Here is a 23,911-nt window from a genome sequence, read left to right on the forward strand (position 1 = left end):
TGTTGTCATCCCCTTTCCTGTGTAGGACACCAACTCCTTCTATTTGTTGCTAAGAGTTGCCAATTGTTTGTATTGACTGTTTCTCTAATATGATCGGCCTTCTGATATCACAGGGACACAGAACTAGCTCGAGACAGACCTGAAAATTTAGACCTTCAGTCTCTATAGTAGACTGAAAAAAATTCTTTCTGCTTTAGGTTTGCATGGCCTGTCCCAGCTTCTCCATTCATCTCTTCCCAGTTACAAATAAGGGCTAATAATGCTAACATTTACTTACCTACCTCACAGGAGAATTAAAACAAAGAATCATTTAACGTTAATAGGTTCTTTGAAGATGAAAAATGCTTCATAATTACTAAGTTCTATTAAATTTAGAGAAAAACTCACCTCTATAACACTTCTTTCCTTATTCCCCAAATTTTGATTAATTAAAAACAATTAGCCGTTTTCAACCTCAAGATTGAAGTGCAATAATCCTCCATGACTTTCCCACGCAACGTATGCCTCTATGCCTTCCCCAATGTCACTGGTTTCATTGTGGGTCCTCTCATGTTTTGTAAGTTCTCATGAATGTGGACATCTGTGGTTTCTATCTGTAACAGATTCCATTTCTGGGTGTGAAAGTTGTGAAACAGCTGCTGTCTTCTCACTGTTTGAAGGGTTCCTGAAATGGCAGGCTACAGGCAGGCCTGAAAGACAGAGTTCCTGCCAGGGGAGTGGAATCCCTAGTGGGCTGGTTAAGTCTAGGTGCCAGGCCACCAGACTGGGGTGGGTTACAGGGATCTGCACTTCAAACAGGCTCTGCAGTTGCTGGTGAGAAAAACTGGTGTTAAAACTGGTTCTTCCGAGATAAGAAAAAGGGTATGAAAGTAAGAAGTGAAGATTTTGTTTTTTGCCTTAAGGATTACCTATTTTTTCTCACGAACATTGGGAAAAATGGGTGAATAGATTATTTCTTCAGACAGCAGAGGGAAGGAAGTGGCCTATTTGGTTTCCCTTGCCTTTCTTGTGAGCAGCAGTCACGGTCACTGTTGACCTTCCCGCAGCCCACTAGGGAATCTTTCCTTTGTCTAATCTTCATATATCACCAACCCTTCTCTCCCTCTGGTTCTTGTCTTCCTGTAATTCCACTTCAACAAATAGTGCACCTGAAGCCAACATTTTATTGTTTCCTTCAGTCCCCAGAGAGAGGCTGTCGGTCGGTCAAGGCTCGTCTCTCCACTTGAGCTGCGCATCCTTCTCTTCTGTCTCCTCTGGGCTCCCCGAGACTCTTCCCTCTAATCTATAACCTCGCTCCTAGAGAGGGCAGTTTTCAGGGTCACTTACTGCCAGTATTAAAAAAACACAAGTGCAACCCTACTTTGGAAAGTGAACTCACACTACAGACAGCTAGGGAAAATACGAACACGAATTGTGTTGGCGCTGGGGAGCTAAATACTGCGCAAGTGGAGCTTGGATTCTTTGCAGCTCCCCCTCGGTGCTGTGTCACATCCTGCAAGCAGTTCCGTGCTTCCTGGCCAGGCCAGCCTGGTTCTCATTCCCCCTGCTCAGTGCACATTCTTGTGGGCTGCTTCCAGGGTTTAGCCTCAGGCGAGGCTCCTGCCTCCACAGAACGGCCTCCCTCCCAGGGGTTTGCTCAGGAATTGTTCCACTCAGCCTGTGATACCCCACACAGCAGCAGAGCGGTGAGTGGCTGCCCCACTGGGGCTGGGCTCACCCCTCCCCTTCTGGAAAGTCCCAAACACTCTTGGGGACCTTTCCAGCCTGATGCTCAAGGGGCGTGGCCTCTGTCTGAGCTCTGTCCTCTCACTGAGTCAGAAGCAACTTTACAGCAAAACACAAAGTACGAGTAAGTAGGAGAGCCTCTCCTGGCTGGGCAGGCAGAGAATCTGAACAGGAGCGCAGTGGACTCCAACAATGAGCCACTCTAACACATGCTGCCTCAGCCATGGCTGTTGCTATTAAAAAGGCCATTTATGGAGCAAATTATCAATGATAGAAATGTATTCCTTACAGTTCTAGAAGCAAAGGAGTTCAAGGTCATAGCACCAGTAGATTCTGAGTCTGGTAAGGGCCTGCCTTCTGTTTCTGAGATGGTGGACGCTGTGTTCTCACATGGCAAAAGGGGGAAGAACAAGAGGCTCCAGACACCTGCTCCCACCTCCTCTGCGTGGCCACTGACCCTATTGGTGAAGGTCAAGCTCTGGATGCGATAACCTCCCCCAAAGCCCTTCTTCATAAGGCCATCACCTTGGCTGAAAAGTTCCAACATGTGAATTTTTTTTTAAAGATTTACTTATTTATTGCAAAGTCAGATATGCAGAGAAGAGGAGGGAAAGAGAGAAAGAGCTTCCGTGTGATGATTCACTCCCAAAGCAGCCGCAATAGCCAGAGCTCAGCCGATCTGAAGCTGAAAGCCTGGAGCTTGGAGACTCTTCCTGGTCTCCCATACAGGTACAGGGTCCCAAAGCTTTGGGCTGTCTTCAACTGCTTTCCCAGGCCACAAGCAGCAAGCTAGATGGGAAGCAGGGCTGCCAGGATTAGACCCATGCCCATATGGGATCCTGGTACATTCAAGGCAAAGACTTTAGCCACTAGGCTACTGCACCGGGTCCCAACACGTGAATTTTGAAGGACATACACTTTCAAGCAATGACTCATTCCACAATTGAAATGTTTCATCAAAGCCATGGGCCCATCAAATATCCTTTATCCTGCAGAAGTGTCACTGGATCCTTTCCCTTTTTTTCCCCCAACTTCTTTCCATATGGGAACATGAAAACCAGATTCTTAGCAAAGCATCTGAGCTTCCTGGGAGACATGTGACAATGTCCAGAAACATTCTCAGCTGTCACAACAGGAAGTGGATTACTGTATTCAGGGGGCAGGAATGCTGCTAAATATCTTCCAAAGTGCAAGAGAGTTTCCTACAATGAAGAAGTATTTGGCTTCAACTAGCCCGTTGTGATCAGGTTAAGAATTCTGGATCTAATAAACCAATCTAATTATTTGAAGACCTTCAGATATTTCTAGAAAATACATATACACCTTCAAGGGAAAAGTGAGAATATCTACCACTAGTTAAATGCCTACTGCATGACACTTATGTCTTCTATGATTTTACAGCTACCCTACAGAGTGGGTACTGCTATAGGCTGAGCTGTGTCTCCCCACTCTCCCAGTCTACACGGTCAAGTTACTCCCAGTAGCTCAGAATGCAACTCCTGGGAGGAGGATAGTCAAAGAGGTAATAAAGTTAACATTAGGTTATGTGAGCGGGCCCTAATCCAATGGGACCAGTGTCTTACAAGAAGAGCAAGTTAGAAAGCAAGCATTCACATTCACAGAGGAAGGACTCTGCGGAGACAGAGAAGACATGGCCGCCTGCCTGCCAGGAGGGAGGAAAGCAGAGAACAAATCCACTCTTTCAAGCCTTCTAATGACATCTTCATTCCATCCAAGCTGCTCACCAACGACTAATATCACCTTGGCAACTGTCCTCACCATCCCCAGCTTGAGGGACACATTTTTCAGACTATACCAGGCACTGTTCATCTCCTCCTTTAAGACACAGAGGCCCCAGTGAATTAGGAGTTGTATCCAGGACCATGTAGCAATTGGAAGTTGGAGCAGGAGTCTAAATCTGGGTTTGCCTCTTGCTGTGTGGTACACTGCCTTAGGAACTGAAGGGTACCACCACTGCCCGAAACCACACTGGTGGCAAAGGGCAAACCCAGACCACACACGGCTGCCCTGGTCCAGTTTCAAAGGCAATAGAAGTCCTAAGGCTAAGCAGTCAGGAGAGCTGGAATGAGACGTGAAAATTGCAGATAACAACAGTATTTTTTCAAACTGTTTTGCACAGAACTGGGAAGGAGGAAAGATAAGTTTGAGCCACCAACTACCCAGACACCTCTCCTCCTTGGAGAAGACCAGAAGGTCCATTTTTCACTGTTTTAGATACTGAAATTAAATGTAAACTTCCTGTGCAACAAAGTTCCAGCTCAAAGTGTGTGCTAACTTTTGTCTTGCTGAAGAACTCAAGAAAGAAGTCACACTATTTTAAGTAAGATTTAGGGTGGGCGGCAATTGGCCTGAGTAAATTAGAGCAGAGGAAGAGACACAGTGATGGGCGCAGCTGCGGATGGTCTTAGGAAAGCGAGTGGAGAATGGAGGAGCTGGCTTGACTGAGCCAGGCAGACGCCAGGCCAGGGCAGGGAAGAATTGGGACTCCATTTTGTAGACACTGGGGAATTATGAAGGCTTTTTGTGCTGAGTCAAAGCAGGGAGAGATGGCAAAATGGGATGAAGGCAGGAAGAGACTGGTGGGGGTGAGGCTAGCAGTGCACATTCACAATGTGCCAAAAGCACCTGCAGAACAGTCGGTGGAACTGAGCACCGATTCTGAGGAAGGCAACAATAAAGCACGACTAATTCATTCCTCACTGCCTTTCCTTGCTCTCATCATTTAGCTAAAACGTTTGTACCTAGCGTTATTTTGGCTGTTACACATTTACTTTGTATATCCATGTTAAAAATTCATACACTGGATTACACATGATTTTTTGTTGTCTTTAATTTAGACTTTTCCTGCAATGCCTGGCTGCTCTCACCTTCTCTTGTTAGTAATGTAAGATGTTTACTTAAACAGTGTTCCCCTGAATGACGTAATCACACACTCACGCATTCACTCTGTGTGTCTGTAGCTGCACAGGTTTGGGGTTATTATTTTTCAGCTTTGGAACCTTATTGCTCACAATTAACTTCTTCCTTTTGACAACATCTCTCTTCATCATTGCTAAGGTTCTAATACAGTCTTTTCATTTACTCTGCTATGTGGATCTGCCATAATGAATTAAACACTCTTCTGTTGAGGAGCTTCTGCATTGCTTCCAGGTCTGTCTTTACAAGCCAAGTGGTGCTGAAATAAACAGCCTTGTCTATTCTATTAAACATCCCAGCACAACTTTTAAAAAATCTGTATAGATCCTCAGCTTCTTCACTTACTGGCTTTGACTTTGGGCAAGTTTTGTAACTATATCAGCATCCTCGTTTGTAAAATAGAGGGATAATAATAGAGTGTATGCAGTCAGATAACGCATAATAATATTTTAGTTGATGATGAATCAAATACAGAATGGTAATCTCCCATGACCTCGGTGTTGCGTAAGCTGTATCATTTAGGATTGTTTAGTCATAACCTATGAACACATAGTGAAAAAAAAAATCTCTTAATGACCTATTTCTGAGGGACTGGCATGAAGGCTCAACTGGCTAATCTACCACCTGCAAGTGTCGAAGCCAAAGATGGGTGCCAGGTTGTGTCCTGGCTGCTCTGTCTCCAATCCAGCTTCCTGCTTATAGCCTGCGAAAGCAGCGCAGGGTAGCCCAGAGCCTAGGGGCCCTGCATCTGCATGGGAGACCTGGAAGAAGCTCTTAGATACGGGCTTCAGATGGCTCAGCTCCAGCTGTTGAGGCCATCTGGGGGACTGAACCAGTGAATGGAAGATCTTTCTGGGTCTTCTTTGCTCTGTAAATATGCCTGTGCAATTAAAAAAAAAAACCTTTTTTTTTTTAAAAAAAAAATGAAAGGTCCATTTTTTAGGCTGCTTCCCTTGTTAATCAATGCCTATCTATAATTCACACAGGGCCTTTATAAAAATACTTGGAAAAATAAGGGCTTAACAAACATGACCTACTAGAAGAAAGTCCTTAAAACTAATATTTCATGTATATGAGATAGATTCAGGGGCCACATAGTGTAAGCATATATAATATATTAACATATATTATATATTGTGTTCTAACAACAAAAAGGCTCCACAAACTCGGTTCACCATGTACAATGCATCAGCGTCTGCTTTACCTGCACTGCCCCCAACAGCTAATGTTCTGCCTCATTTCCCAAGGCCTAATGTTTATAAAGTGATACGCCATTATTACTGCGTCGTTTGCATTTCCCAGGGCATGGATAAGGTTTCAACCCTTTATGAATTTGTTTATCATCTGGATTTGTTTTTCTCTGAAATGCTTTTTTATATTATTTGCTGTCTTTAGGGTTTTCTTTCCCACTTTTTTCACATTGTAAGAATGCTCTGAAATCTGTATGAGAAATTTTAACCTCTGCTTCCTCTGCTTGCAGACTACATTTTCAAATTAAATGTTTACCTTCTGATCATGTTATCATGTGTTTGCAATAACTTGACTTTTCAATTTTCATAATTCAATGATCTTTATTCTCTTTCATAGAATAGAAGATTCAAACTTCAATTGGAACAGTCTCTGGCTCTCAAGGCTTCCTAGGTCATTTTATATCCTCGACCATTTTTATGTGTTAGAACTTGTATGAAATTTACTTCAGTGTTCTTGAATACTTGTTAAAAGTATTTATTTTAAATTTTGAAAAAGTGCGAGCTCCCATTTGCTGGTCGACTGTTCCAATGCCCGCAGCAGCCAGGACTGGGTCAGGGCGTGGCCAGGGACGGAATCTGGTTGAACTGACAGAACTCTGGCAGCTGAGTCGTTACCTGCTCCCTGGCAAGGTGCACCTTAGCAGCAAGATGGATGAGAAGTAGAAGAGCTGAGGCTTGAACTGGGCATTCTGGTATGGGATGTAGACTGAGAGGTAAAGACAGAGACAGGGAGATGTTGGGGGGGGGGAGGGAGAGAGAGAGAGAGAGAGAGAGAGAATGAATATGAATGTGTGTGGGGCGGGGAGGTGTGGGAGAACTGCCAGACCCTGATTCACTCCCTAAACACCCACAACTGTGTCAGGGCTGGATGCCAAAGTCAGAAATAAGATCCAGGTCTCCCAGGTGAGTGGTAGAGGCCCAGTTATTGGAGCCACCGCTGCTGCTTCTCGGAAGTAGGAAGCTAGAGTCCGGAGAGGGAGGTAGGAATCGAACAGCTTGAGATGGGGACACTGTTAGGCTAAACGCTTGTTCTGGAAGAAATAGGATTACTCCGTTTGAAATATATGTTTCCAAACTCAAGAGGAATCTGGTTAATTTTCTCTTGGTTGGACACCCAGTCACACTGGCATCATTCACCAGACAGCTCGCTGCTTTCCAAGTGCAAGTCTGTCAGGAGCTCTGCTGGCACACGCGTGGGAATACAGACGAAACAGCGACAGCAATGCCCAATCAGGCACATGTCCACGGTGACTTCTCACTTCCTGCCCCCAGTTTCCCTACACAATTACTAGGAAGACTCATCAGCTTCACACGGAGATAGAACTAGCAGAAGCCTACGAGGTCTGAGCGAGGACCCCGGGACTGCTGTGGGGGCATGGGCGGGGCTGTGGGAGCCCCTGGGCTCCTAGACACACCACGGAATCCCACCCGGAGTGCCCACCACAAAGCCGTGAGCCGTCCAGTGAAATTTGCCAATATTGCGGTTTCTACCTGCTAATTCAGGGCTCGGCAGATTGCAGCAAGGGGTATTTAAAGTATGCTACCCAGGACTTCTTAAGTTCCACAAAACTCTACAATTACACTTAATACTCACTTGGCCAAACTCTAAAAAATGCTCAGAGGAGCCTCCCTCTCCCTTGGACACGAAGGAAGACTTTACCGCCCAAGCGGCAAGAGAAGGACGAGGTTGGGAGTGGAGCAGATTTCATCAGGGCTTCTCTTGGATGCCTGGTTCGCGGGGCCTGCAGTGCCTCCTGGATGTGACCTTGGCAGGGTTAGATTTGTCCCTAACCGACACTCAATGAGTACAGCGAGCCGCTAGTGGCTGCGCTCCAACAGGTGACATGGCCGGCCTCCGATCCGAATTCTGTGTTCTGCAACATTCGGCTGGCACTGACAATCATGCAAAGAGCGACTCACATCTTACAATGACACATGCCAGGAGCGAAATCAAAATAGAACGTGCCTGGTACTCTGGCACTTCTAGACACAGAAAAAAAAATCACTTATTCCAACTGTGTAGATTCCAGTGTAGCTCAGATTTGCTCTAGTGAAAGTAGTATTTAGATCAGTCAACACAGAAAAAGCATTTACATAGATGGCGTCAGAATATTCAACTCACAGGAATGTAAACGACACTTAACAAACACAATGCCGTCTTTCTGGATCTCAAATATCGTCAAATCCCACCCACCATCTACGCAACCATCCTGCTTTCTCATTTCCTTCCATTGCTGTTTCTTCCACACATATTGACCGAGTATCAGGTTTTTGATTAGGAAAGGTACAGGCAAGACTCTGGCAGACATACTTTCTGGGGTAATAAACAACAACAATGAGCTATAAAAACACAATATGGGGCCCGGTGCGGTAGCCTAGCAGCTGAAGTCCTCATCCTGTACACACTGGGATCCCATATGGGCACTGATTTTAATCCTGGCAGCCCCCGCTGCCTATCCAGCTCCCTCCTTGTGGCCTGGGAAAGCAGTCCAGGTCGGGCCCAAAACTTGGGACCCTGCATCCACGTGAGAGACCTGGAAGCAATTCCTGGCTCCTGGCTTTAGACTGTCAGCTCTGGCGATTGCTGCCACTTGGGGAATGAATCATTAGACTGAAGATCTTTCTCTCTGTCTCTCCTCCTCTCTGTATATCTGATTTTGCATTAAAAATCAAATAAATCTTTAAAAAAACAATATGGTATATGCCTGCTTGCTTTATTTTGGACAGCGAAAAGTTCTACCAATAAAAAAGTAGAAGTTGAAAAGTTATGAGTAGGTTCTTTTCAACTTAGTACCCAGAGAACACCGTTGGAGAAACGAATGTTTGCACTGAGACTATATGCATTTTGCACTGACACTAACGAATGTTTAGCTTGAGACTATATGCACTTTGCACCATTCATGCATTGTATCTGATATAAAAATAAATTTGGAGCTCTTCATATTGCATTTATAGTTCTGTTGTTTATGTCCCGAATCAAAACACATGAGAATTTTTATTTATATTTTCTCATAAATATTTTATAGTAAGTGGAAAATTTCTAATGGCACGGTTTTAGCAAACACTAATGGGCTGAAATGAAAAATATCACTATTCTGAGGGCATGGCTGCCAAAATTTGCCTCACTCAGATTATGAAGAGGCTTCATTTCAAACAGAGAGCACAGGAGCTGGCGCAATGGCAGAGAGGCCAGTCGTCCACCTGCGGCACTGGGCGCCCATGGCAGTGCAGCTTGGTCCTGGCTGCTCCATTTCCGATCCAGTTCCTCATCATGGCATGGAAGGCAGTGAAGGGCGACTCAAATCCTTGAACCCCTTACACCCACATGTGAGACCTGGAGGAAGCTCCTCACTTCAGATCGGCTCAACCCCAGCTACGTGAGAACATCTGGAGAGTGAACTGGTGGATGGAATAATCTCTCTCTCTGTATCTCTGACTTAAGTTCAATAAACAAATCTTTAAAAATAAAACAAAATAACATGCAGAGTACTGCAGAAATGACCAGGTTGGTTTATAAGCTGTCTTGGGATGAGTGTTTGAAGCAGTGGTTAAGGTGCCGCCTGGAACACCTGCACCCCACACTGGAGTGTGTAGGTTCCAGTCCTGGCTCAGCCTGTAGTGTTTGGCCAGTGTCCACGCTGAGAGGCAGCGGTGCTGTTCCCGAGTCAGGACTTGCTGGCGTCTGAAGAGGTGACCAAAAGCAGAAGGTAGAGCTCTGCCTGTCTGTCTCTTGCTTTGTCTCTCTGACTTAGAATAAAATTAAGAAATAAGTAAATTAAGCTGATTTCACACTGAAAATATTTTTGGTAGAATTGCAGGCGATTACCAGTGTCATTTTGAGCTATCTAACTTTTCATCTACTTAATCTCCTGTAATTCATGGCCCATCACGAGGTGGCATTTATTTGTCTTCAAAAGAACTGTTTTGTTCCCACTGTGTCTGCTATTTCTCCACGCTCTCTTCCAAGAGTATTCAGAAACCTCATAAAGAACGTCGCTATTGCCCATTTTCACTTGTTCTCCCACGGTAACTCAACTGGATTTTCTGATTTCAAATACAGATCTCATCAGCAACCTTTCTTTACTCTAAAAATACACCTTGTCATCATTATCTTCATGGGAAAACATTAGCTTCCTGGAATGCCACTGACCGTCCTTCCCCAGACGACAGCAGGCTGTGGTTCTAGTCTCTTTGCCCACCGACAGCTGTTACACCTCTGTCCTGTTGAGAATGATGGGCTGTCTACCTTCTCTGTCTGTCCCCTTCTCTGCCAGCCAACTATTGTCACTCATTCTTCAAAGCTTCTTATAGCTAATGTTTATTACAGTACAATACAGTAGGTGCTACCCAGTAGGTAGGGATAGCTCCTGATAACTTGTGCAACTGTATTTCTCACTTTGGATTTGTACAGTATTTAGAATCTGGGACTGATATCAGAATGCCTGGACGTTAATTCCTGCCTGGTCTTTGAATAGCTCTGTGACTTACTGGATTATGTCTGTTTCTTGTTTTTCTCATGTGGAAAAATAGGACTATACAGTACTTGGATGATAATGTCGATAGACAAAAGTATCTACAAAAGCACCTGTGATATTTGGCAAGTTCACCATCTATATTTTACTATTAACCTCTGTATCTAAATGGATTTGAAATAAGAATACAATAAAATTAAAAGAATAAAAAGATTAGCTATATCAATATGCAAATAATACAACCATAATCAAAGATGAAATTTGGACAGTAGAGACACATGCTTATGGTTCGTCAAACAATAAGATGATACTGGCTGGAACAAGTGTCAGGAAACAATGGACTCCTGCAGTCATTTTTCAATTGTCCTTCTTTCACCTTTCAAGGGTTTCCCATCTTCTCCTGATTTGTCCTGCATAATAAGCAGCTCTTGCCTGGGACTGACCTATGGGGTTTGCTCTATCTGGAGAGCTCTTGCTCTCGGGCTTGTGGTTGAGTGCACTCATGGAGGTAGAGTGGTCCAGGGGTTATTACCTGGGCCCTCTCTACCCCACCAGGAATGGCAGGGGCTGTGTCCACAGGAGCCTGCAGCTGCTATAAGAGGTCCCTCTCAGGCCCCAGCTCTTGCAGAGCTGTCAGCCCCATCTTCTCTCTTACTTGGCCTGAGAGTTACCATTGCTGACTTTGGTTGAAACACTACAAGATCAGAAAGCCAGTGGTCCAAAGAAGTATTAAAACTGCGATTGGAGGAAGTCCCTTTAGCCAAAGGTGAAAAAAATAAGATGGATTTTTTTTTTCAATTTCCTTAAGGTTTGCAATGGAGTCCTCCCCACCTTCTTAAAATTGGCATCTCTCAACATTTGCCTAAGAGAAAAGGGAGGTAGGTAGAAGGGCTATGCCCACTATTCAGGCCTTTTGCTGTAGGTATATCTGTGGATCTGTAACCCATACATGCTTGATGTGACAGAATGTTGAGTACCTGGAAGGTTTTAGGCAAGGGATACAGTGTCACAGGCTTCCGCACAGCTGTTACATGCATGTGCAATATGAAGAGGAGGAGTCAAAACAGGTAGCTTTCTGGCATCCTGCAGAATTGATCCCACATGCACAAAACCCGCAAGCAGGCTGGCACTCTGATACCTTGCAGTACCTGCATCCCATATGAGCCATTGGAGGTCCTAGCCACTTCCCATCCCATTCAGACTCCTGCTAACATGCCCGGGAAAGCAGCATGAAATGGAATGAGTGCATGGGCCCCAGCCGCTATGTGGGAGACCTAAAAGGAGTTCACAGCCCTAACACTAGGAACAGAGCAGTGTGACTGGTGGAATACTCTGTGCTTGTGTATCCAGCAATCAAGGCAACGTTGTTTCAAACATCTTGATGTGCTAGACATCGAGCCAGAGTAAAATAGATACAGATTAGATTCTATTTTCCAGAGGAGAAGCAGACAGAGCTAAGAACCAGACACTGAGGACAGTGAAGATGAAGAACCAGATTCACAACAAAGAGATGAAAATGACCAGGCACAGGTGCCTTCTTCAGCGACGTGGCAGTCCCGAGTGATGGCTAATGCCTCCAAGCTGCCCCACTGTTGCCTTACTCATTTTAGTCAGCAGTCATGTTTATGTCTGTTTCTAAAATGAAGCAAGGTAAGCGGGGCTTGGGTGCCACCAACACCTGCATGGCTCTCCTCCCCACAGGCTGAATCCTGCCCGGCGCTTGTCCTGTGCTCATTACAAATTGCAGCTTTACAAAGTCAGACTGGGACCACGATAAGCCCTGTAATCTTTTGGTCTGCTCTTCTCTTTTGAAAGACGTACCTGTTAACGATGACTATCATCTCCCTTGTGGCCCAATGGAATCACATGATAGAATTCCATGGAGCAAAGTAGGAAGAAGGGCCGTAGGTAGGAAACCAGATTAGCAGAAGACATGTCCACCCTGCTGGTGGTCCAAGATCCCTGTATCACACAGTTACCTTCCTTGGTGCAGAAATGTTTAATGGACACATCCATAGAGCCTTAGCAGCATGCTAACCCACAGATAAATGGAAGGCGACGGAGCCAGGTTGAGAGTAGGGGGTTGGGCAGCTGCAGAGGAACCTTCACAATGGAAAGTGGTTCAATAAACATGCAGGTCATGGGCCCATGTGTCTTCTCTGTTTTCCATTAGACACCTGAGCTGAAATGTATTTAACACCAAGGTTTCCTACGGAAGGCTGAATATCTTGAATTCCACCAAGGTGCTTACCTTCAGCCAGCAACCAAAATGTGCTCCCTTGGTCAGCTGTCTTCCTGAATCCACTTCCTACTCTACGGAAGTCCCGAATTCCATCCTCCCAATCTATCTACTCTCCCCATTTTGCTTCCCAAACACACACTGTAACCTCTGAGTTACTCCACCACAACAGCGAATTTCAAGGTCCCTTTCAGTCATTCATCACCTCCTTCCAGGCCCTGAGTTCTCTGGCCACTCCGTTTTTAACTTGCCTCATCAACTCTCCTGTTCTGGCCAACTGGACAAGTCAGTCAGTGGTGACCACACCCTTTGCAATGGGCCTTAGCTCTGCTTGCCATTTGCATAGCTTTGGGTAGTCTCATTTCTCTCACTGAGCCCCCCGGTTTCCCCCCGCCCCAGTAGGTGATGGTGTCTCCCAAATCCCAATTTCTTGCCCAGCTGCTCTCTGGCTATCCAGGGCCATCAGCCCAGTTATGACAAACACAATTATCACAAACACCAAAAACTGTATTTAAAGGTGGATTCTTCATCTTTTAAATATCTTCACTTCATTGAATTCATCACGGTTAACACTGTTCCATCTGATAGTGCCGTCAAAACCTTGTACTTCACTTCCTCTCTCTCTCTTTCCCTCTCCTTAACATTCAGTGAACCAACTAGACCAGCTTTCTTTTCCTTTGAGACAGCACGAAGGCCAATCCCTCTTTCTCGTTGATGCTGCCTTTCCCTTAGTTTAGTTTTGACCCTCTGTCTGTCTGGTTGACTCATGGACTATTTTAGAGCTGTTCTCACTTTTTCCAGTATTACATTCTCTAACTTATTCCAAGACCTAGGGCACACATCACTAGCTAAAAACACAAATCCAGTTATAATACTCCCCATAGGTGATAAGACCATCCGATTTCTACCCCACCTCCAGCTTCCCTTCTCACATCCTCTCTTTTTAAAGATTCGTGACCCTCACTCCCCAGTCTCCCATACTCTCCTATACTCTACATTGGGAAGAATAAAGTGCTTCCCCTTGTCATTACGTACAATTCAATGCATGTAGAGAGTTTCCAACTTAACGATGTTTTGACTTACGATTCCTTGGCTTTACAGATACTGTGAAAGTGATACACATTCTATGGAAATAATACTTAGACTTTTGAGTTTAAATTTCTTTCCAGGGTAGTGATATATAATAAGATCTTCCTGCATGGTGCTGGACAGCCCAGTAAGTATTCCCAGCCAGCCCCATCATCACAAGGGGCAAAAACTGATACTCTGCAGAGGACTGTGCATCACACAGAGTAGGAAGCCAGGGTGCATGACAGATTAAGTGTGTTAAATGCAATTTCTACTTTGATTTTCAGCTCATAAGAGGTATAGTGGGATGTCATTCCCTTGTAATTTGAGGAGCAATTGTGTATATATATGTATATATATACACACAAATTATATACATATATACATATACACCATATATATACATATTATATTACACATGCATCTTGGGCTCACATACATACACCACGTGTAGATGATTTAGCACTTGAAAAGTTACTCTGTAATTGCTAATCTATGCATGTATTTCTCCCACTGCTGCTTCCTGAAGAGATCTTTCACACTCATCTTTGCACTCTCCTTGCACACAGCATTATTTCAGTTTTAATTGTTAGATAAGCAATGGCATTCCCCTAAACATCTACCATAATCCTATATGATATACTATGTAATGGAAAATTTTCTTTCTTGGTTGCTGATTTTAATTCATTACCTCCATGATGTCACCTTCAATTTTATGAGGGATGATATTATATATACTCTGTGTATTATTAAGTTCCCATTTCATAAACCACTCTCTACCAGAAGGGTCCCATATGAATGTGTTCAAAGCAAGAACTAGCACCGAGGGCCAGACATCCCTTCCAGAGTGACTTGTGTGTTTCCACTGTGCATTTCTACTTCCATAAGCCTTGTCATCCTTACTGACAAGTTAGAAGGAAAGGACTGACAAGGGATTTGGTCTCATCATATGTTTGACATTTATTGTGGACATGTTCACCTAGATCAAGAACTCTAGATCCAAAAGTATCTTGGGAGAGTGTGTGTTTCATCTTCTGAAAGCCTTAGTAGGAGCAGGGGATTCTGAAGTTGGTAACCTAGGTATGTGGGCTTTGAGCAGGTGTTTTCATAGACGCATCCCTTCAGATGGTGCGATCAAGGGAGGGCAGAGGAGAACCCACACTGGCAGTCTCAGGACTCCTCTGCTCTTTGTTAGCAGGAATGTGCAACACATAAAGATGGGACAGGATGATTCCAAATCAGGCAAGGTGGTACCTCAGCAGGAAAGTATCAGCATCCTAGGCATACTTGAACATTTCTGGAGAATTCTAATAACTACATCTGAAATAGCTTACCCACAAAACTGCACAAAACTGACCAAGACTTAATTTCTTACCTACAACAGGAAGTGGCAATAGAATGCTTCAGTAAGTAGATAACCAAATAGATACTGGATTTTCAAGTTAGATGGATGCTGACAGGTTATCTGACCCGGCAGATATATTTTACAGCGAGATGCAAAAGCCAACACACATAGCATTAAAGCTATTAAACCAAGGTCAAAGAATTTCTAACACACAATTACCACCAAGGAGCCTTGTCGGGTTACTCACATTAGTTCAGTTGTCCACATTCAGGAACCTGCACCTACGTACCTCAGTGTCTTCTCAGTAGGCAACTATCTCACATACTAAAGGCAATCTGCAATTTGTTTTTAGTAATTTATCTTGTGTCTTTTTAAATGAAAACAAACAGGCTCCTCCTGCTAAGAAGGAATCTGTTCTTCCCTCGCATTACCTTTTATAATACCTGGCATATTGTTCTGAAAACAATGGCCTTAGAGAAATACTGCTAACTTATGATTAGGAAAGATCAGGACAAATATAAGAAAATGAAAATGACAGACTTTCAAATGTAAGAAACTGAAAATGGAAGACCTTACCATTCAAGGTGATTCTCCACAAATGCAGACATGGGGCTGATCTGGACTGTGTAAGTGTCATTTGCAGAGTACTCAAAGAGTCCGTAGTAGGGGTTGAAGAGCTCCTGAGACAACAGGAAGAAGAACTCTCGAGAAGGGCCACTGTAGTCTAGTCTGCAAAGGAAGTAGAGGACCAGAAAGCTTATTAAATACCTAGGGGTGGAGAACCTATTTCTTAACAAAATTCTGTTTTTTATCCAAATTCTAGTGTGGTCATTCAGAGTTGGGGGCGGGAGAAAGTGCAGCAGCTTCCCAATTCTTGAACAGTGGATCCCAACGTGGTAACTTGCAGTAGAAACTGAAGTTGCAGTAACGGGTCTGGGGTGTTTCTGGACCACATGACCAAGAATGCATTCTCATGGCAATGTTTGTTAATCTTTTTCTTCCTCTTCATCTGACGCCTACAGACAACACACACATACAGGCAACACACACAGAGGCCCATTGGAAACAAGGTCTTTGTGACAGAAGGCACAAAGGAGTTTCTTTTGATAGTGCACGTCCCCATGCACAGAATTTTTAAACTTCCAAGTTCATTCCAATGTGCCTTTCTAGGTGGTCCTGTCCCTCTACGGTTGAATGACTTCATGAAATCACAGAAATTATATGAAAAGTTTGGTATGTAACTGCATGTATGTACCAAGGAGGAAGGATCTTCTGATTAGATACTCAGAAGGGTACACCACCTCAAAATTAAGATCCAGAGGCTTAACCCTGCATTTTTGGCTTCTATTTTGATGACATGATCTCAGACTTCAGGCATCCAACTAATCTAGGGTTTTTTTTTTAAGCACAGGATGCTTAAAGCTTGGCAGTCCCTGGAGAGCGAAGTCCCCTGGGACGACTTGATCAGAATCCCCTTCAGGGCAAAGGCTTGTAAAGACCTTGCTCCTTCCTGAGAAGAATCTCCCCTGCCTTTGGGCCTGGGCTTTGCCCACACTGTGGTATCTGTGGAACATTCCTGGTGCCTCACCCCTCCTCGCCAACAAAGGTGACGTAGAGCTTGTTTCTCTGGAGCTCCTTCCTGGAATAGGCCATCACCTGATTGAAAGTTCCCTCCAACAGATGGTCTCGGCGGATAATGAGCCTGAGAAAGAGAAGCAGAGATGAGTGGCAGCCCTGCAGCCAGGATGTGGGCAGTGCTGTGTGCCTGGCATGAAGGCCCATGTTCACCATCCATTTCCAACTCTCTCCACGAAGGGAGAAGGGAAGGAGGAAGGTTCCTGCCATTCCATAACAGACTGAGCACTTTCACACCTGTCGCTGGATACCCTCCATTAGACTGAACCACCTTAAGGTAATTAATAGACTATTCACAGAATGTTTCTAAAGTTGGGCTCGGTTTTCAAAAAGAAAAAAAAAAAATAAAAAGCCTTTTCACTTGAAGTTCAGTTATAAAGTTATAAAGATACCATGAATTTGACTAACAATTTTGCTCCAGGGATAAATAAGGTGGGGTCTTTCAAGTTTTTTTTTTTTTTCATTTAGTTCAGGAGTCTGTTTTTTGAAAAGGTTTACTATTCTTTCCAATTTCTTTCCTCTTTTCCTTCAAATTCCTAAATCATTTTTCTTCCTCCCTTTAGACTATAACTGCTACCAGACCAAGGTATCTGGGCTCCAAAGGGACAGAATAACATCTACCATTTCAATTCAGTGCTAAGCACTAGAATACTCACTTAATTTTCCCTGGACCCTGACCAAATCCTTTGGCTTCGAGTTTTCGGTAGAAATTGCGGAGCTTGGCCTCGAAGTCTCTCCGGTACGGTGAAGGGGCCCTTGCGCTGGCTCTCTGCAAACCTGCAGAGAGAAGCACGCGGCTGCTGTTCCCAGGGGCACACACAGAGCGACAGCAGATCCAAGGCCCTTCAGAAACACATTCCTCCGTCTTCGTGTCTGTCATCCCTTCAGTTTCTTTATATACATAGAAATAATAAACTAAAGACGGAATGACTGTGTCTGCCATTCCAAATATTTCAAGTTGTATTTCTTTCTTCTAAAAGTAGCTGGGTGAACATTATCTTGGGTTGATGGTACTTAATCTGGATCCATGAACACAAATTTGGCCAGACTAAACTTTTTGTGTCAGCTGCTATAGGAAGTGACTGCAACTGTAGTAAGGCAGGACATTTAATATTATGTTGTTGTCATGTTCCTGCTTTGATACTGATGGTAAAATGAGCATATCTGTATAGTAAGGCCCAGAGCACCGAGGGGTTTATATTAGGTTATCTTGCATCATAATAGCAAATTTTATAATAAAAATAAATCATTGTGTAATAGAGGATAATTTATTTCGCCTTAGTATTTTGTATAATCTTTATTATCTCTATACATGCTTTCGTGAAAGAGAAAAGGAATACGTGTTATTATTATCCAGGTGTTACAGAGGACCATAATCATGGCCCACCCAGTCAACAATTTTTTATAATTTATAATTTTTTTAAGTTACGTGCTGTGTTGCAAGTCCTAAGCTTACAATACAGATTTTTATACTAGTAAATCTATACTAGTAAATACATAGATTTATATTAGTAAATGAACGCACAGAAACAGTTGACTGCCAACCCATGAAGGAAGAGAACCCACTTCCTTGACATATCAGAACAAGATGGACATACTCAACACAGCTGTCTTGGAGAAGAAGTGAAGGGTAAATAGGCATGGATCCAGTGTGATGGCTTCACCTTCAAGTGTCAGGATCCCATACTGGCACAGCTCGTGTCCTGGCTGTCCCACTTCCCATCTAGCTCCCAGCTTGTAGCCTGGGAAAGCAGTCAAGGAAGGCCCAAAGCCTTGGGACCCTGCACTTGCGTGGGAAACCTGGAAGAAGCCCCTGGCTCCTGAATTCAAACAGGCTCAACTCCAACTGTGGCAGCCATTTGGGGTATTAATCAACAGATGAAAGATCTGTCTCTTTATCTCTGTAAATCTGATCTACCTTTCCAACAAAAACAAATGAATCTTAAAAGGAAGGAAGGAAAGAAGGAAGGAAGGAAGGAAAGAAGGAAGAAAAGAGTATATGGGATTGAGTGTGATCCTGATCCAGCAAGTCAAAAAGTCTTATCTTTAACTAGGAGAGGAGATGAGTGGAGAGAAGAACCGTGCAGGCAGAGCATGGAACATACAAAAGTCGCGAGGCAGAATGAAGAAACAGTGGTCCTGTTGTTTTGATGGTTCATAGGATGTGAGAACAGTGGTGATGCAAAACCAAAGCAGGAGAGGTGGACAAGAGCCTCATCAACAGAATCAAGGCCCCTCGGCTGAGCCATTTGGTACTGAGGCGTAACAGGAAGTCGCTCCCTGGGACTACATGATGTGAGCTGTGTCATGAGACAGAAAGCTGGAGAGCATGTAGGTGGTTTTAAAAAGTCCAAACTGAACAAGGTTGGTGTCAATACAGCAGAGAAGTGGACAGATCAGAAATGTATTTAGGAGGCAATAAATTAGATAGGACAAGTGGAGGAGAAGCAGTTTTCAGATTTGTAATTGAAAGAGCTGGGGTGTCACTCACTGAATTCTGCAACAACAGAAAAAGCAGCAGTCTGTGGGAGAAGCTCAAGAGTTTGATCTTTGTTGATGGCACCCTTAAAGAATTGAAACAGAATCTGAAGAAGAGAAAGCAACCTGAGAGTTGGGGAGGTTTCAGGATTGTTGGGAGAGGAGAAAGTTTTGCTTGGTGGCTTCCACTTTCACAGAGAAGTCAATTAGGGTGGCACTTGCTAGAAGTGCAGAAGGAGGTTGGGCATTTTAGGTGTGGGGAAAATGGAACATTTAAAATGATAGAGATGTTGAAAGGAACATACTAGGAACTGGAGACCCCTTGGAAGACAAAAGGCCACAGGGGTCCCAGGTGAGTAAGCATGTGGGGAGGGAAAAGGGGCTTGGACTGGTGACCTCAAAGATGACAAGATCAGGAGTGGGACTGCAAGAATTTGTATTTGAGGTGGAGAAGGAGGTCACTGGGGTCCAGGAAGGCCAGCCGCAGGGAAGGCTGAGTGTCGAAGGGTGACAGAAGGACTCGCTTAGGAAGGAGATGGCAAAAGGCAGGCGCACAGCCTTTGAGAATGAAAAAACAACAAATGGATAATGTGACTGGGACAGAGGGGGACAGGAGAGCAGCTGAGTGGTAGAGGCAAGGAAGCGCGGGGGGCCTGCAACACCTGGAACAGGAGAGAACCAACAGCCACCATGAGAAAACAGAGGCCTTGCCAAAAGGTTAGGTTTCAGGATGCAGGTCAAACTTGAACACCAGCCTGCAAGTCCAGATATAATTTATTGCAAGCAAATTTTAGGCTATTTGTAATATTGTGACTTTTACTGGTGCCGAAACTACCACTATCCCCATGACTCTGCATTTTTCAAATAATTAATACTTCACCAAGTGCTTCAGAATAAATGCCTGTAATTCATCACTCTTTGTTGCCTGGATGAATTTCATAAAAGTCTCAGATAATGAGAATTGTAAAATTTATTATATTTGTATTACATAACCTAGGATCCTTTCATAAAAACTGGATAATAAGGAATTAATTCATTCGGCAAAATGAATTAGATGACTATTTAGATTCATGGAGTCAATCATGCTTTTGCCAAGAAATGTTATTCCTTTTTATAGGGGGACATCAAAGAGTTTGTGGAAAACAGAAACACAAAAAGAAAAAAATAAAAGAAAATCAAAGTACAAGATTAGTTGGTGTTTTTTTTTTTTTTTTTTTTTTTTTTGGTGCAAAATATTGAAATTCATCCATAACAGAGGTACTCAAAAAATTCATGGAAAAATGTGCATTTCAATTTTCTTTTGCACCAAAATAAACTTTGTTTTTAGCAAGCTTCTAAAAGTATCTTCATGAAAGTTATCCAAAACAATCATTATTTACCAATTTTTTTGTTTGCAATATGAAATCGCTCATATAGAGTCGTGTTAAAATCATGCATTCTTCCTCAAGGTTGCTGGTCAAAGATTAGACATGTTTGTGAGTTGTGTCAATCTGTGTCTGGCAGCTTATCCTGCAGAAGAAACATTTCCCCAAATGGAAGACTCTCCAGAAGCAGGTCACCTCGGGTGCCTAGGGGAGGGTTTATTTTCCTGATGTCTGCTTCAGAAAGATCTGGTCCTATATTACTCAGGCAAAGGGACCTCAATTATGTTGTGTGTCAGAGCTTGCTATTGGCTATTTCCTTACCAGTGATACTGGAACACTTTATTGCAGGCAGAGGTGGCAAATGCTGTCTCAAAAACAGATTTTAGCCACTAGCTGACCTTCCTCTAGGAGGCAGTTCTAATTGACACAACTGGGAGTAACTAAACTAAGAAATATTCTAGTTTGGGAGACCCATGAGAATCCTGAGTATGCGACCTCCCTGGGGGACAGTGTGCTGCTGCTGAATTTTTCTCTTCTGAATCTCCCCATTGCTTAAAATACAAAGCATGGACTGATACTACAGGCTGGGAGACAGGAAATTCCTAGATTTTTTTTCAGATTAACATTTTTCATTTTTACTGTTATAAAATGAGTTTATCGTATAAACTTACAATATTGTAAAACTGCATGTCAAATAAAAAGAGAACTTTCCTAAAACCTATATTCAGTTGAGGGGGGTATAAATTTGACCTACCTAATTGACCTAAGATAATTATCTTGATGACTTCAGCTCGATACTCAGTTGCAATGGAAAGTATTTTCCAATAATCACTGTGTCATAAGTAAGTTCATTATCGTACAGAAAGAAAACTTGGGGAACAGCATCATATAGTGCCAGAATTCTTTGGAATCTTTGTGGAGACAGAACAACAACCCCTAGGAATATGTTGCTGAAACTGGTATCCAAAAGAATTCTGAGTCAGAAGGCAGAAGGTTTCAGAAGGGATATTTTCTATTGAAAATGCTTGGAAAGCGTTTTGCATGCCACAGTAATTTATAGCAGAGGGAAGTAACATATTTTTGCAATGGGCCAGAAAGCAAGTATTTTAAGATATGCAAACGACTTGGTTTCTGTTGGTAATTCTCATTTCTGCTGCTGCAGTGTGAAAGCTGCTGTGGAAAAAAAAAAAATCTCAATAGAAGGATATGGCTGGGCTTTCACAAAACTATTGGGGGCTTAGGGCATTAGATCCGAAGGCAGCAGCAGCACCTTAGTGAGTGGCCTTCCAATCAGGAATGGATGGGCACAATGAGAGGACACACAGCTGCCCTCCATCCACCTTCATGGAGCGGAAACACACAGGACACAGCAGGCCAGTTCTCAAGTTACCTGGCGAGTTCTGAGGTGAGGAGCAGGGTGAACAGCGGGGGGAGAAGCTATACCCAGGGTGGAAGGCAGCCTGCAGTGGGACGTAGGACATAATCTCTTCTTCAAAGAGACTGCAAAGTTAAAGAAACAAAAATTTAGTTCTACATCATCAAGGAGGTGCTCACGAACCGGGGTGAGAGCAATTATAGTTCTCACAATAACAGCGATTAGACTTGAACGTGGGACATGAAGGCAGCCACATCCTGCTTGCAAATTCTCAGTGTATTTTAAAACTGCCACAACAGTCTTTGCCAGGCATTGTGTGCAGCTCTGGAGTCCCCCAGATGTAAAAGTAAACACAGTTGCAGACATCAGGTAAAGGGGCTGGGGTCTTTCGCCAATGGAAGTTGCTAGAATGTTCTAGAATGAGTGGCTTCTGAGCGGGCAACTCTCAGAACAGCTACAGGGGAGAACTGCCCAGAGCAGCTTGCCCAGGCTTGTTTCTGGCTCAGCCCCTTACCTTAGTAGGATAACGAGATCCGCATCACAGGACAATTTTTCAAGCCCATGATTACCCTCTGTCCGAATGTAATGGATTTTCTCCCTGGAACAAAATGGTAATGAACATGAGAATTCCTCACCAGTTTAGGAGATAAGGAATTAACTTCTTTCTTGCCTGCACCCTCCTTTTGCAACACAGCTGGGCAGCACTATCCTGTTGAACACTGAACTTTGTGGCCAAGTTGCACAAGCTCACGTTGCGTACTCACTGGGGCCTACAAAGGCAGGCTCTCCCTTGACTCCCACAGGGACAGAAGCTGAGGAGCCAAGGCAGGTCCTTGAATAGCTGAGACAGCCGGTGTCTGGGAGGGATGCTGTTGAACCCCTAACATCACCCTGAGCTACTCTCTTTCCATTCATGTTCTATCAGCACTGCTTAACCATCCTCTCATTCACAGCAGTCTCTTACACAGCCTCTTGTTGCATCTTATCCCCTGCTCTGCTCATCTGCTCTCTAGAGCATCCAAGTCACCATCAAATACACAGTTATAACACGATCTCCTTCCTGCTGAGAGTACCTGCAAGCTTTTCAAATAAAAGTATATTTCAAACAAAAATGCTAACCTTTTTTTTTTTTTTACTGGTAAGGCCTTGCCTTTCAACTCTTCCGTGCTCTCTCCTATCTCTCCCAAGCAACCGGCTTTTGGAACCTAAGACAGACTCTGTGCTTCCTTGAGCACAGTCACGGCAGGAGGGGGTGCTGTCCCCACCTGGGGACTTCAGAGGAAGTTGCCAGCTGTTCCTCATGCAGAGTCCTGGGGAGAGGTCTGCCTTCCTACTCTCAGACTTTGAAAAGGGTCCTGTCTCCCCTTATGCCACAGTCAGGGAGCGAGGCAGGACCCCGTCATGGGGCAGTGTCTTTCTGTTGAGTTTTGTGGCCTTAGAGTCAGTTTCAGTCACTGAAGGATCTTTGTTCCGGTTTTAAAAGAATAATTTTAATTTATTAAAAATATTCTACATGCGGCACACATTGGCACAATGATTAAGACACCATTTGGTTGGGGTCAGTGCCATGGTGCCATAGGCTTAGCCCCCACCTGTGGTGCCAGCAGCCCATATGGGCACTGGTTTGAATCCCAGCTGCTCCCTGCTTATGGCTTGGGAAAGCAAGAGAGGACATCCCAAAGCCTGCACGTTGGAGACCTGGAGGACGCTCCTGGCGCCTGGGCTTGGATAGACTGAACACACTCCTGCGTTTCTAGTCTTTGAAACACTGAATAGCAAACTGAAGAAGAAAGACACTTGCTTATCTTTGCAAGAAAACGGGATTTAAATTCGTGGACATAATTCTCTTTTTGCCACTTCAAGTGAATATCCCTTCCAAATGAAGTGATTCAGAGTTTCCGAGATGACCCTAGTGAAGAAAGGACCCTGATGGACAACAACAGCATGGAAGTGCTTAGAAACATAGGCCACTTTGCTCGCTTTTGAATATTTTCATCCTATATTAATTTTCCCATGAAAGAAT

General features: G+C 43.9%; 1 protein-coding gene across 2 annotated transcripts in view; it reads right to left on the reverse strand.

Annotated features, from left to right (window-relative positions):
- Positions 1–23,911, reverse strand: part of HECW1 (HECT, C2 and WW domain containing E3 ubiquitin protein ligase 1) — a 273,623-nt gene that overhangs the window by 29,077 nt on the left and 220,635 nt on the right. For both annotated transcript variants that reach the window (XM_040964952.1, XM_040964953.1), the window contains 5 exons: positions 22,403–22,486; positions 21,904–22,013; positions 17,328–17,448; positions 16,625–16,738; positions 15,613–15,765 (listed from right to left, as the gene is read on the reverse strand). In XM_040964952.1, the coding sequence (XP_040820886.1) occupies positions 15,613–15,765; positions 16,625–16,738; positions 17,328–17,448; positions 21,904–22,013; positions 22,403–22,486 (582 nt within the window). The remainder of the gene's footprint in view (positions 1–15,612; positions 15,766–16,624; positions 16,739–17,327; positions 17,449–21,903; positions 22,014–22,402; positions 22,487–23,911) is intronic.

The sequence above is a fragment of the Ochotona curzoniae genome, unplaced genomic scaffold (assembly GCF_017591425.1).
Source record: "Ochotona curzoniae isolate NIBS_2020 unplaced genomic scaffold, NIBS_Ocur_1.0 scaffold_3835, whole genome shotgun sequence".
NCBI classification, from domain to species: domain Eukaryota; kingdom Metazoa; phylum Chordata; class Mammalia; order Lagomorpha; family Ochotonidae; genus Ochotona; species Ochotona curzoniae.